This window comes from Scophthalmus maximus, chromosome 3 (assembly GCF_022379125.1).
Source record: "Scophthalmus maximus strain ysfricsl-2021 chromosome 3, ASM2237912v1, whole genome shotgun sequence".
In the NCBI taxonomy this organism is placed as follows: domain Eukaryota; kingdom Metazoa; phylum Chordata; class Actinopteri; order Pleuronectiformes; family Scophthalmidae; genus Scophthalmus; species Scophthalmus maximus.
In genome coordinates this window covers 25,287,756-25,302,265 of record NC_061517.1, presented here as the reverse complement: position 1 = coordinate 25,302,265, position 14,510 = coordinate 25,287,756, and the positions used below count along the sequence as shown (strand labels likewise).

General features: G+C 44.3%; 1 protein-coding gene and 1 long non-coding RNA gene across 13 annotated transcripts in view; both read right to left on the bottom strand.

Moving 5' to 3' along the window:
• The window catches only part of cacna1ba (calcium channel, voltage-dependent, N type, alpha 1B subunit, a), a 99,108-nt gene extending 87,259 nt beyond the window's left edge, over positions 1–11,849 (bottom strand). For all 12 annotated transcript variants that reach the window (XM_047331187.1, XM_047331185.1, XM_047331188.1 and 9 more), the window contains exons 1-3: positions 10,905–11,849; positions 9,082–9,187; positions 7,520–7,659 (exon numbers count right to left, since the gene is read on the bottom strand). In XM_047331187.1, the coding sequence (XP_047187143.1) occupies positions 7,520–7,659; positions 9,082–9,187; positions 10,905–11,257 (599 nt within the window). In that variant the 5' untranslated portion in view covers positions 11,258–11,849. The remainder of the gene's footprint in view (positions 1–7,519; positions 7,660–9,081; positions 9,188–10,904) is intronic.
• Positions 11,850–12,204: 355 nt separating this feature from the next.
• LOC118314163 lies at positions 12,205–14,503 on the bottom strand. The gene is made up of 2 exons (XR_004794609.2): positions 14,312–14,503; positions 12,205–14,143 (listed from the first exon to the last, which is right to left on the bottom strand). It is a non-coding gene; the product is annotated as an uncharacterized LOC118314163 (long non-coding RNA).
• Between the last annotated feature and the right edge of the window lie 7 nt (positions 14,504–14,510).

Here is a 14,510-nt window from a genome sequence, read left to right as displayed (position 1 = left end):
GCTCTTTTTCCCTTTGTCGTTTAATTGGTTCCAGATAACATCGCGTCGCGTCAACCTGTTTTCTAGCCGAGCTACAAGATGCCGTTTGCCCGAAAGGCCCGACGTAGAACCATCCAGATGAATAATCATTGCATGAGGAAAAAGAACCAGACTTTGAGATAAGATTGAAAACACTTTTGCATTTCTGTTTGAGCAGGGATAAGACGACACGTTACTTTATTAATTAGTGAGCTTCACATATCTGTAGACGTGTTAACAGAGCAGCCGCTTCCAGCTATCACTGATCTTCATGCCAAGCTCGGCTGAACGTGTGCCCAACACACACTTTATAATGATATTAATCTGACTAAAAATCCCACGTGAAGGGAAAGCAAATAAGCACCGTTTCCAAGAGTCATTCCTTTCAACCCTGCGGCTTCATGGTGCTTTTGGCCTCAAGACAGTTTCATCCGGCCCCAAAAAGGGAAACTCACGAATGATTTTCTTTTTTCTGTGATAAGAGAGAATGATTAAAAAAAAATAAGGTGAAGGAGACACACGTGCTGCCGTGACATTGGCATCACCGACGGGCATCATGGCGACTGTCGACAAGAGGACCGGAGATGGTAAATGGACAAACGATTGTGTTTGGAGTTGCAAGGACAAATTGTCTTGGATTAGGGCTGGGCGATATGGAAAATGATCTTATTGCGATTCATTTTTTTCCATATTGATCGATATCGATATGTATCACGGTATGAATTCGAATCGCTATTTCTGTCAAGCTCGGAGGTTGTGAGAAGTGAAGATATAATATTTAATTCTTATTTTAAGTTAAGTATTTAAGTTGATTTTGGTTTAAATATTCATGTTAAGTCAAGTCAACTTTATTGCCAATTCCTGCAATATTGTTCCAGACATACAAAGGAATTGAAAAAAACATTATCTCGGACCCACTGTGCAATAGTACAAAAAAAAACAGAAAAAGATACTGTAAGTAATATATACAAGAAATTAATTCTAAATAGTGCAAAAGTAAGAGTAAGGCAAAACCACACGGTATAGAGAAAGCTACAGAAATTGGAAATGTGCAAAAGAAGGGAAATACTGTACAGTATGTGAAATATAGAGGAAACAAATAAATAAAATAATTTGAAAATGTGCAATAGAAAGGACATAGAGTACAGATTGAATGTAATAAATGTAAATATTATTTATTTTCTGTGAGAAGAACATTATACAACTGCTGCTGTATAATGCAGTTGTATACTACAACTGCTAAATGTCTGCAGTGCACGTGATGCGACTACTTTGCTTCTTGTCAGACTTTAAATACCCAAAATATATCCGCACTACAGAATTCCTCGAACGCTTCTTTTTAAACAACGTCCTGGTCTTTTGAGCCCTCGGGGCTTTGTCCGTCGGGACGTCCTCTTCGGGAACGCTGTCGCTCGAATTTTACATTTCGCGTCGTCATTGTCAAACATTAACGCGTGAGCTGCTGCTGTTGTCTGTCAAAACATCTATCGAAGTTATATCGACCATGTCTAATATTTCTATCGAGGAAAACTTTATCGCCCAGCACTATCTTGGATGAAGTTCATTCTTGTGGGGCGGCTGTGGCTCGGGAGATAAATGCATGACTGCGGTGTCTTTACCATGTGCATGAGTTTGGTGCCCAACAAGCAGCTTCTACGAGATCACACACAGGACGGTCTAGTGGTACCAGTTATTCTTGAAGAACCATCACGCAGCAGATTAATTATGAAATTGGTACAAGATAGTGAAAAAACTAGTGAAGCACTGCGCAAGAAAATGTTCTCCCTGTGTTATCTGTCAATAATAAAACAACAGACATAACGAGTACAGACCAACTAATCATGTTTGTGTCTTAGATGCCGTTACAGTCTTTAGATGCCATGCGGGGCTCTGCCAAAGGTAAGAATCTGTTTGAGCAAGTTGTTTTGGCTATAGAGAGTAGGGATTAGCATCATCATCATCATCATCATCACTACCATCTGACGTCAGACGCCTCGCCAAAGAAGCATTTCCAGCCTTTGCATCAGAGAGTTGAGAGTGATATACGTGTTCAATAATTTAGTATGGCCCTCGAAGGACGTTATAAAAAATGAAATGGCCCCTTGAAGGAAAAAAGTTCCCCACCCCTGCGCTCAAGGCCTGGAAGTTTACGGTAAGGTTGAATCCACATTTCCAGCAGCAACTAGCGGTCGGAGCAAGAAAAAAATGCTGTACAGAATCTACAGCAGACAGACCAAATGGCAGACAGACAAAGTGGGATACTATCTGGTGAAGAAAGTAAAATAGCTGTCAAGTAAAGAGTACCCCCCTTCTCCTTTGCAGTTGGTGGAGACCAAAACAGAGCTAAAAGGATACTGAATATCGGACTTATACTCTTCAATGCTCGTGCTGCTCAATGTCTAAATGGTCTAATGGTCACATTCAATGATCACTCGATAGATAATCATAATTATATTTAATTGTCATGACTAAAGAACGTTGAGCAGAACTCACAGCTAATTGCAGCGGTTGATTAATATGGATTTTGATATAGATATATACAGACATATTGAACAGTTGAACCATTGTTGTGCTGGTTGCGGCAACGGCAGAGCCAACCTGTCACACACACACACACACACACACACACACACACGTTACAACAGGAGCCGACTGATATTTAAATCCTGTCCAAATGAGCTGGACGCTGATAATTGGGGACTCACTGCTAACGGCTAATAGCTGTGGGGTTTCTGCACGGCACATCCTGCAGGAAATTAGCACAATCACAGGGAGAAGTGATTTGTTTTCATGCGTGCGCCTATTGTATGTGCACACGCATGTCGGAGGCGGGCGCCTGGCCGCATGTGTGCGTCCTGCTCGGCTGAGCGTTCCGGCGTCTACCTCGACAACATGGCTCAACTTGTCGGTGCGGCCTGACACCGAGACGTCCGGACCGCTGTTGGGATGCCGTCCAACCACCATCTGGCCCTTCAATTACGGTTATCATGTCAGCCTGCTCAGCTCGAATTCAATCACGCAGGCTTGGGCCGCTCCCATACACACACACACACACACACACACACACACACACACACACACACACTGGAAGAGGCTCTGACTACACACATGCCCTGACAACCTGTAAAAAGGCCGCTTTTCCATCTGTTACCCTTTTTGTGTGTGTGTGTGTGTGTGTGTGTGTGTATGTGTGTGTGTGTGTGTGTGTGTGTGTGTATGTGTGTGTGTGTGTGTGTGTGTGTGTGTGTGTGTATATATATAAAGGGAGCTGCAGGAGCTAATCGGTCAAACGATTAGTAATCGACCACTAAATGAATCGCAAACTATTTTCACAATTCTCTGATTTCAGCTTCTTGAATTTGAATATTTTTGGGGGTTTCTTTGCTCCTCAGTGACAGTAAACTGAAACATCCTCTTGGGGTTTTGGGAAACACGATCGTCATTTTTAACCATCTTATGAGATATTACGGACCAAACAAATAATCGATTAAACAAGAAAATAATCGACAGATTAATCGATAATGAACATAATCATTAGTTGCAGGCCTACATATATATATCTATATATATACACACATACACACAAACACACACACACACATACACACACACACACACACACACACATAACCAACACAATATCGTCGTAATTGTTCATTGTATCACGCATATACTAGGGCTGTTACTTTCTGTGCAAAATTAGCCTATTGGCTTTAACAAATGTTGAAACTAGAATAACCTACTTGATTTCAATAGGCCCCATTTGATTGTCATTGAACTAAGCTACTAAACAGAAATAGAGTTGGACAGTAACAATGATCGGATCGTCACAACACTGAAGCATATGAGGAGCCACGTGTGGAATAAATTTAGCACACTAGGGCTGCAAATAACGATTCATTTCATAATCGATTAATCTGACGATTATTTTCTCAATTTAATCGATTATTTGTTTCGTCCACACGACAAAGATATTTAGTTTACTGTCACAGAGGAGCAAAGAAACCAGAACATATTCACATTGTAGAAGCTAAAATCATTGAAGACAAAGCTGAAAATCATCGAATATTGGCTTTTTTTCATAAAAACTACTTGGACCGATTAATCGATTATCAAACAAAATAATTGGCGATTAATTTAGTAGTCCATTACTAATCGATTAATCGATTAACTTGCGCCGCTCTACAGCACATGTACAGGTCATTGTGAATGAGACCTGGCTTTGTTCCCAGCCACACACCAGGGGAATGTTGAGAAAGGACTCAACATTATGCAAATGTCCTCAGGCGCATCGTGATTGACGGCCAGACGAGAGCCAATCGTGATCGACTTGTTGTACGTACGGCGCCGCCAGGCGTCCCAGTTGGCTACCATCCCATGAATATGCACCGGCACACAGAATCTACTAGTGCCTTTTTTTCAGTCGACGTATAACTCGAGGGAAAAGGGCTTCTTTGTAAGTCAGTTCAAATCATCCCACATTAATATCTCATCACTCTCTGTTTTCAACAAACATTACTTGAATACGAGAAGAACGCGAGGGGACCACCACTTCAGTGGTGCATGAATCTGCATTTGGTTTCTCGAGTGAGTATTTGTAGCAGCAGGTTGGTGTACATGGGATTGACTGTGTGTATATGCGCTCGAGCTGCAACATTTAATCGATTCATCGAATAGAAATTGACTACTAAATTAATCGGCAACTATTTTTATAATCAGTTGATCGTTCAAATAGTTTTAATGAAGAAAAAAATTCTAGATTCTATAATTTCAGCTTCTTAAATGTGAATATTTTCTGGTTTCTTTGCTCCTCTATGACAGCAGACCAAATATCTTTGGTGTGTGGACAAATCAAAACATCGTCTTGGGGGTTTTGGGCAACACGATCGGCATTTATTCATCATTCTATGACAGTTTTTGGACCAAACTGATTGATGTATCGAGAAAATACACGGCGGATTAATCGATAATGAAAGTTAATCGTTAGTTGCAGCCCTAGTGTTGCACGTTCATGGTAACAAGGAAGATGTCGCCCAGTACTGTGTGGCTCATTGGTGTGTTTGAATCGTTTGTGGGCTCTGTGGCTCAGAGGAACAGGAGGTATCAGGTTTTGGATATGTACTCAAGACCTTCTGTCTTTAGATGGGCTCGGCTGGCAATGAAACAAATAGATAGAACACCATCAATGTTACGCTTTGAGGTGGGTAATCCATCACTTCATTTTTAGTGTGTCAAATGTATAACTGCAATGAATACTACTGATCTGTAACATGACTGTTTGCTTTGAAAAGTACACAACACTAATATTTTGGAGTAAAGGGGATAGGACATACAAAATAATTGATGTATGTATCCATAAGGACACACACACCCAGAAAGAGATCTCCGCGTCGTTCCAGCAAAACCAGACCCATTCCGGTGGATTGGCGTTTATTATTTCCAACGACTGCTTAACCGTCTCTTCACCCAACAGGAAATGAGGCTCGGTGACTTCCAGTGGGCGGGCCGGGGGGCACTGATGAGCGGACTGGGAATTGACGGAGGCTCTGTTTACCGCAGTGAGATTCCTCGCACAAACCCCAATAGATGGGCCAAATAAATCTGTGTCATTATGTGAGCGATGCCGGACCATCCCCTGGTGGAACAACACAAGTGGCCGGGGACTTTCTGCAGCGTAACAGCATCCTCCGCCCCTACCAACCCCCAACACAACCAGGATGTGTTTTTCTTCATCTGGTTTCACTGAACCTGACATTTGGTTAGTCACTGGCAAAGTTAACCCTCGGTATTCCTATTCAGCTAAGAGAAGAAACGCTGATACAGTACCTGCAGGTAAAACAGCAACAACCAAAGTTTACATTTAACAAAGCGAAATGTAAATGATGATAACTTAAGTTTGTTTTTTTATTTCTGAGCTGCAGTGATGAATAAGGGGATTTAATTCGAAAATCAAATAATCTTTCACTGATTAAAGGTGACATATTATGCAAAAATCACTTTTTCAGTGTTTGTGCACATAAATGTGTGTATCTGTGGAGCCTGCCGGCCCACAAACTGCGAAAAAATTACCTCCCTGTCGGTTTTTTTTTTTGGGAGATGGCTAATCCCTACAGCCTGGCTCTGAACCACTGGTTCAGATTTCTCTCCCACTGTGATGTCACAGTTGAACTCTTTGGGGGGGCAACCCCGCCTGCCATCTGAGAATCTCCACTTCTCTGGTGAAAGGGCGTGAAATTTCTTTCACATTTTGAAAGCGGTTGACCAATCACAACAGACTGGGCCAGCTGGCCAATCAGAGCAGACAGGGGGGGGTTTGTATCGGGAGGCGGGGCTAAAATAAAGCCAGGTGTTTCAGACAGAGGGTGAAAAGAGGAGCTGCAGGAATGGGCAGTGTGAGAACACTGATGCTTTTTCTGAACATTAGACCATGTCAACCTTTTCAAGTGGTAACACAAATTAAAAGTATGAACCTGAATATGAGCATAATATGTCACCTTTAAAATGAAACTGTAACGTTTATTATGAATTGAATTAGTGTGATCCCCCCTCTGTTCGTTATAAGATCAGTTTTAAATCAGAGAAGACACATGGAAAGTCTGGAACAATAAATCTATTCCACTCTCAAAATATCTGCTGAGATTTCATTTTTTATTTGTCACATTACACCTTTTCCCCCCCATGTCAGGATCATGTGCTTTAGGTTTTGATCAGTTAACATGAACTCACCCATCAGGGAGTGTAGCTTCGTTCTCAGCTCAGGGAGCCATCGCTCCTCTAGTCTATACTGTGTCTTTACACAGAAAAGTGGTGTGTTAAAGTTTAGAACCCATAACCTATACACTACTGGATAAGTGGATAGAACACCATCCTTCTGCCGATCAAAGTTATAGAAGAAAAATTGCAAAGCATACTATAGCATTTGTTTTTGAGTTTTTTGTGGATCACCATATTCCTCAGTTATTCTGAAAAGGTTCACAGGTGTCTAACTAATGAAGAGATTTCAGATGCATCAGTCATCAGGTGGCGCTCGTCATTTAAAACACGTTCCAACGGCGTATTGAATAAAAATGGGGTGAAAGCAGCTCTCAGTATCCCCGCTTATCTCTTCTGAACATTCACAATAACTGTAACGCAAAAGGCAAAGTGTGTTATTGATCGTACATTTCGTGTGGCCATCATCATTTCTAAATGGGTAATGCTGCAGCGGAAAGACAAAAGCGTTTCTCTGAAATCATGTGTGCACAGCGACTTCCCTTCAGTTTTCGACTGTACCACCTCAAGACTCCATTTATTCAGACAGGAAGGAAAACAGAGAACACCCCGCCGTCTGGAGTGGCTCGGCCCCACTGATTATTAGAAATGTAACACGCACGCACGCACACACACACACACACACACACACACACACACACACACACACACCGCACTCGTCATTAATCGTTGCTGCCCATCAGCGCTGTCACTTAGGAGCCGTAGAAGCCATTAGGCCAGTGCTACTCACCCTGTTAGGACCACCACAAAGTCCATTACATTCCAGCCATTACGTAGGTAGGAGTCTTTGTGGAAGGCAAAGCCCTGGGCGATGATCTTGATACCGGCCTCGAAACAAAATATTCCAATAAAGTAGGGCTCTGTGTCGTCCTGTCAGGGGGGAAGAAAGAAGAGGGAGGAACCTGGTGAGGAGGATTCACGTAAGTCCAGACTTCCATCTGGCCGCGTCAATGAAATCGAATGTTTGGCGAGTCAACGTCATCAACCTCTCAACGCAATGAGCGGCTCACGTCATTTCCTCTGAATGTTTCAGTGTTTCAGACTGTGGCTCTGTGAGATTTAAGTGTCCCGTGATCCCTCGGATTTTTTTTTGTGTTTTCGTCGCAACCATAGGACCTGAACATGTCCTGCAGTTAAAAATAAATAAATGAAAACACACGAGCACATTCAATTGAGATAACTTTCCACATACAGGCCTTCTTGGAAATATTTTTAGCGCCTCGCCAGCCCCTTGTATTTTTCCATTCAGTGCTGTTCAGAGGCGTTGACATCGATCACATTAGCATCACTCTGCTGTCCATACTGAAACTCAGTCCTCTGCTCCGACCGGGCCGCGAACCCCGACGAGTGATGCTTAAAAACTGCACTCGCGTGGTGCGGTCCGCACCATTTTATTTATTTTTCGATTTACGGAGCCTGGGCTGCGCCGGAAAAACACAAATCTTTTTTCCGGCGCACGCACAAAAGCGACAGCTGCCGAACGGCGAGGAAATATTCGCAGATTTTTGAACAAACGTGTATTGCTTTAGAATCGCTCACTGCCCCTTTAAAGCCCCAGTGCGTCTGAAAATTCAACGTATTCTGGAAGCGTTTTGTGCAACAACCGTATTGACCACGACGCAGCAAACATGGCGACTCACACGGAGGTCGGGTCCACCTCTTGGAACTATATTTAACTCATTCAGAGTTGACGAAAAAACATCGTGATTATATGTATATGAACACATAGTGATGGACAATATATTCAATTTCTGTGAATACAGTCTTCTAAATATTACACACTGTAGCTTTAATGTATTGGTAATACTCTCCAATCATCCTTTGTTTTTGGCTTTGAACAAAGCTTTTAGTGGGAAAGGAGTGAGTTGTGAGGACACGGACTTGTGCACGCAGGAGAAACGAAGAGTCAAAAGACTGTTTATCCAGTGGATTGAAAATCAAATATTTTGATACTGAACGCCAGGAGGGGCATCGGATTCTTAAATCCCCTGCCGCCGTCCGCTCTTTGTTTGTTCAGAGAGGCTCGCGGCACTCGCCTCTCTAATAGGAAGACTTAACAAGGGAAGCTGGGGGCGGAGGCAGGGTGCGGCAGGGGTAACCGGACGTAATGACACACAGGGCGGGGGATCAGAGGCAGCTCCGCAGCGTTCCGCTTAAACCTACAGCTCCGGCGAGGGCGAGATAAAGGCAACCCTTCGTTGCGGTACATTCAAAATGCCCCTGGCGATATTCACGTGTACCGGGTCTCGGGCGGGAAATGAACCTGAATAAGCGGTCGCGCGGGTCACTCACCAAACGCTCCGACATCGGGGTTTTGTCCGAGGCCGGGAGGTGTTGCTCCAAGGCCAGCACAATGCAGTTGGCGATGATGGTGGCCAGGATCAGGTACTCGAATGGAGTGGGCGTGTCAAGGAACTGTTGCGGCAAGGGGACATCCACATGCAAACAGGAACACCACAACATTGAGCCAATGCGTAAAACAATCACAGGGAGAAACACAAAGGATGAAATCATCTCTTAAGGGGGGATAACACCGTCGTGTGACATCCATACACGTCCGAAGCAGTTCCAATCGCATTTTTTACAGCGGCGTACTTGTGCTTGGCCTCGCTCGTGCATCGATGTGAAACCGCATCTTCTCACAATCACAATCGCGGCGAAAGTCCCCGACGGTTAGTTCTGCCGGGTACAATTTTTGCTCATCTGTGAAACCGCGGCGGACGACCACGGTGAACGTGGGGCAGAGAGGGAAAGCCGGCGGTCGAGGGAGTGCGGGGAGTAGAGCTGCAACAGTTTGTCGATCAGCAGTCGACCACTAAATGAATCGGCAGCTACTTTGATAATCGATTCATCGGTTCAAGACGTTTTGGTGAAAGAAAAAGTCAAAATTCTCCAAATTTCTGCTCCTTTTTGTGGGAATATTTTCTGGTTTCGATCGACTTTTTTCACCATTTTTATGACAGTTTTTGGACCAAAGCAACTCATCGACTAATGGAGAAAGCAATCGTCAGATGAATCGATGGTGAAACCTCAAGTCTGTGATATGGAATTAGGCCCGTCGCGACAGTTACGTCGTCCACTTATGGTACGAAACATGAATATGAACTCAATAACTTGTATTGACCGCAATAACAGCCATTGTGTCCACACGTTCCTTGACATGACATCTGTTCTCGCCGTAATCAATTCCCTAATTAGTCTATGAAACGTCAGAACATATGGACTTCTTAGTAATTTTCTGACGGCTCCGCGTCTTCAAATTGCTTGCTTCGTCTAAACTTTGGATAACATTTCTCTCGGCAGCGGCACAGAAATCGTGCAGGACGTGAGCACGCGCCAAAACTTGGTCTGAAAGTGACGATGATATTGTTTATCGCAATAATTTCCGGGACCATGTACCGCGCAGCAAAAAGTAAAAAATCATGCCAAGTCACAAATCTCGACTGGAGGCTAGAGCAACTTCCAGTGATAAGGAGGAGGAGACTTGGTGTAAAGGTCATTTCAGAATTTTTTAAGCCAAACACGAGTCAAAACGACCAACGCAACGCGTTCAGAGCTGCAACAGTTAATCGATCAGTCATCGAATACTAATTTAATCAGCAACTATTTTGATGATCGATGAATCGACTCAAGTACCCTTTTTCAGTTTTCAAGTCAAAATGCTCTGATTTCCGCTTCTTGAACGTGAATATGTACCGGTTTCTTTGCTCCTCTGTGACGGTGAACTGAATGTCATCGGTTTGTGGAAACTTAATCAACATTTTTCACCATTTTCTGACATTTCACGGAACCAAACGTCTTATCGATTAATCGAGAGAATAGTCGACAGGTCAATCGTTAGTTGCAGCCCCACTTCCTGCTACAGTTTAGTTCAGGCTGCAGCTCGTCCCTCTGTCGCACTGAAGCTACTTTAAGGCTGTAGAGAGAGACAGAGAGAGAGAGAGAGAGAAGAGGAAACCAACTGTGGAAGTTAAATGTAGTGACTCTCAACGTGCAGAATCAAAAGCTGCATCCTCCCAGTAACGACGGAGGACGCATTAAATGACATATTGCTCGGCGGGTGGTCCGGCGTGACACAGACAGACTGTACCCGAGGGGTCACACTGTAAGGATATGGCCATTCTGTGATCTTTTTGGCGTATTTCCGTATGACGTTGTCCTCGCCGAAGATGAACAGGGAGCGGTTGACGCTGAGGCAGCTCCGTTTGACCGGAATGGGTTTGTAAAAGGCCATGGTCTTGGCTCTCTGAGACATCGTCTGCTTGTACACCCGCGGGGCCCCCGGGGCCCCCGGCTGCCGGCCGGCCCCCATGGCGGGGCCCCCGGCACAGGGGCCTCCGTAGCGGCTGTGCAGGGCGTCAGTGGCAGCAGAAGACGAGTGGAGGTGAAGCATCATAACACGGGCGGTCGCCCGGCGCCCCGGGTCCTGTAGGTGTGTGTGTGGTCCCTGGACACAAGAGTCAAACATTCACCAGGGGGGGGGGGGGGGGGAGAGAGAGAGAGAGGGGAGGAGGGGGGTCTTTCTCATCAGCGTCAGGCTGTTCCCTCTTCCACCCTGCTGCCTCCCATGCCGTCACTCTCCCCCACATCAAATCGTCGCTCAAACTTTAGACGACCATGTTCCATGATGCATCCTCCTCACGCGTGTGCGTCCTTCCTTCCCCCGGCCGACACACACACACACACACACACACACACTGGCGTGCGCGCTACAAGTCCATGGCACGGGATGCGTCCTGCGTCCTGCGCCGAGCCACCGAGTCCCCCCCCCCCCCCCAAATAAACAACTGTCACTTTCAAACAAAAGAACTCCAGCGCGCCGTCACCACACAGAGGAGAGAACATCCACTGACGACATCGTCCCTGGAAAAAAAAAACCAAGAATCCGTCGCGAGTTCAGCGCCAAACGACCCGCATCGGCCGCAGCGCGGTCCGGGGGAGAGCAACACGGCGCACTCCCGTCCACTCGCCCGTCAGTGCGCGTGTGGAGACGCCGTCCAACAGGAGAGACGCGGCACTTTTTTCTTCCTCCTCGTCCGCCGCCGCCGCCCGCTCCTCACGCACGGAGCGCATCCCCCACGTGACCGCGCAGACGCCAGCCAGTGGCTCCACCTGGCCCGGCCCTGTCTCCATAGCAACAGGGAGGAGGAGGAGAGAGGACATTGGACCTCGACCTCGCATCGGGAAGTTTCTGCGCGGCGGTGATGGATGGTTCGGCTGCCACAGTCCAAAAATTCAAAACTCGACTTTACGAATTCAGACTTTATATATATATATACACACACACACACACATACATACAGTTCGGTAATTATTATTAGTTCGATTAAATTATGTGATTTTAAAAAATCTGTTGTTTCAATTGTTTCCCATGGCTCCATGGCTCAGCTGAGTAAAAAAGCCACAGCATTGAAATTAAGTTATAATTATTATTATATTTTATTCTGTGTTGACATTTTTTTTTCATTGAGAGCGGAGTCAATATGCACATAGCAAGAATATAAATATGACAATTATTAGTGGGTATACAAATGCGACATGTACAGATAGTTGGTAAATATACGAAACTAATAGAGAAACCATTCTCATTTCAAGATTTGTGGAGGGGGGGCAAAAACAACTGAATTAAAAAAAATACGTTAAATAGAAAAAATTATAAAATAAGAAAATGCCGTAACATAAGAGATATATACAGTATATACATACATACATCTACATAAAAAAACAGACCAACAACCCAACCCTCAGTTAAACACAGCAACCAAAAAAAAATATGCATTGGCAGTGTACGAGCAGACGATGTCTCAGAGAGCCAAGACCACGGCCTCTTACAAACCCATTCCGGTCAAACGGAGCGGCCTCGAATAACATCGCCTTTATCTTTAACTTTATACGCTACTGCCTTTTCCATCAACTGTCTGACTGAGTGTGGCTGAACCGTGCCTAAAGTTACATTAGGCATGGGGGGGCCAGGGGGCCCCAGGCAGTCGCTCAGTTCACTTATGCCTTGGTCCGGCCCTGTCATCAACTGAGTAATTGGAAACAAACTGACTATTAATCAGCCAAATTTAAAACGTGTTTTTTATGTTGTGGCTGATTGGTGTACCTCTTAGGCGTTGACATAAAAGAGAAAACATAAAACAGAGGATACAGTCTATTTTAATTTCCTGAAATCAGATGAAATTCTTAACCACAGAAAAAAAAAGAGGTTTAAATCATAGCGGCTCATTTTAGGACGTCTGTATTGTTTGAGAGGATGAGGATTGGATGAATTCAGCGTTCCCCTCTCTGATCTGCGCATTCCGTGAAAGTGCTTATTTGGAAAAACCTTCATATCATTTGATTTGATCGTTATGTATCGCGGGCCGATCAATATGTATCGATTACAAAGTAGAAAAACAGAATATTTTCAATGACATAAGTCTCCAGTCAACGTAAATCTTGTACAGGCGGTTCGAGAAGGGACAGGAAGAAGCAGAAGCGCATCTGGTCCTGCCCCATTCGATCGTTACAGCTTCTCCCATGTCATACTTGTCGATGAGTATTCATTGAAAACTTTCATATTATTGCAAATTTATTGTTTCCTCATCAAGGTCGTTCCAAAGAGAACAAACTGAGGTGCACATGCTTTTGAGAATAGTTCGGACTGTAGGTTGTTTTAAATTAAACTTCCCTCTTAAGTCATAATTTATTTTGTAGGTTTCCTGGCAAAGAGTTGTTCATAACTTTAAACATAACTTGTGCAGTGTTGAATTTAACGAGGTCCACAAATTTGAGTCTTTAAAAATAAGGTATTGGTGTGATCTCGATGCACTGCACAATTCATCAACCTAATTGCTCTTTTTTTGCAATGTGCATATCTTTGATGAGTTGCTTTTTAGATTATGAATTGTATGGAGATGAGTTTTATGAAATAACATCACAATTACGCCTAAAGAATCTTCTACAAATGATTAAAACAGTATGCGACGTAAGACATAAGCATGTGCGTCTTGACGGCGACCTCTCGCTGTTCAATCTGCCGTCACGACGAGGTCCGGGCCGAGCTCGGGACCCTTCACCTGTTGATCTCAGGCGAACGAGGAGTTCAATTCCAATAGTTCAATTTCACCAATTTGGTTTGAGAAATGATGTCAGATGCTCCTGTCTACGTATTTTGCATGTACTTTTAATCATATTAAGGTGACCGATATCTGTAAGTGTCTGCAATTCGGTGCGGCTTGATTGAATCCAAGGGGACAGCTGGTCCTTGGCGGAGGCGTGCGCTCGACTGAGTGACGTTCTGGTTGCGCACAACAGCGATTTTCCAACAATGGAACTCCGCTCCATGAAGAAAGTTTTTTTTTTTTAATACCTGCAGGGAAAACAGCAACAACCCAAGTTTACATTTAACAATAGGAAATGTAAATGATGACCTAAGTCTGGTTTGTATTCGTGAGCTGCAGTGATGAAATCAGACGAATTCTGTTGGAAATCAAATCATCTTTCATTAATTAAAGGTGACATATTATGCAAAACTCACCTTTTCAGTGTGCGCGCACATAAATGTGTGTAACTGTGGAGCCTGCCGACCCACAATCTGTGAAAACAGACCACCCTGTAGGTTTTTTGTGAGCTGGCTGAACTCCTACAGCCTGGCTCTGAACGACTGGTTCAGATTTCCCTCCCACAGTGATGTCACAGTTGGACTCTTCTCTGGTGAAGGGGCGTGACATTTCCCA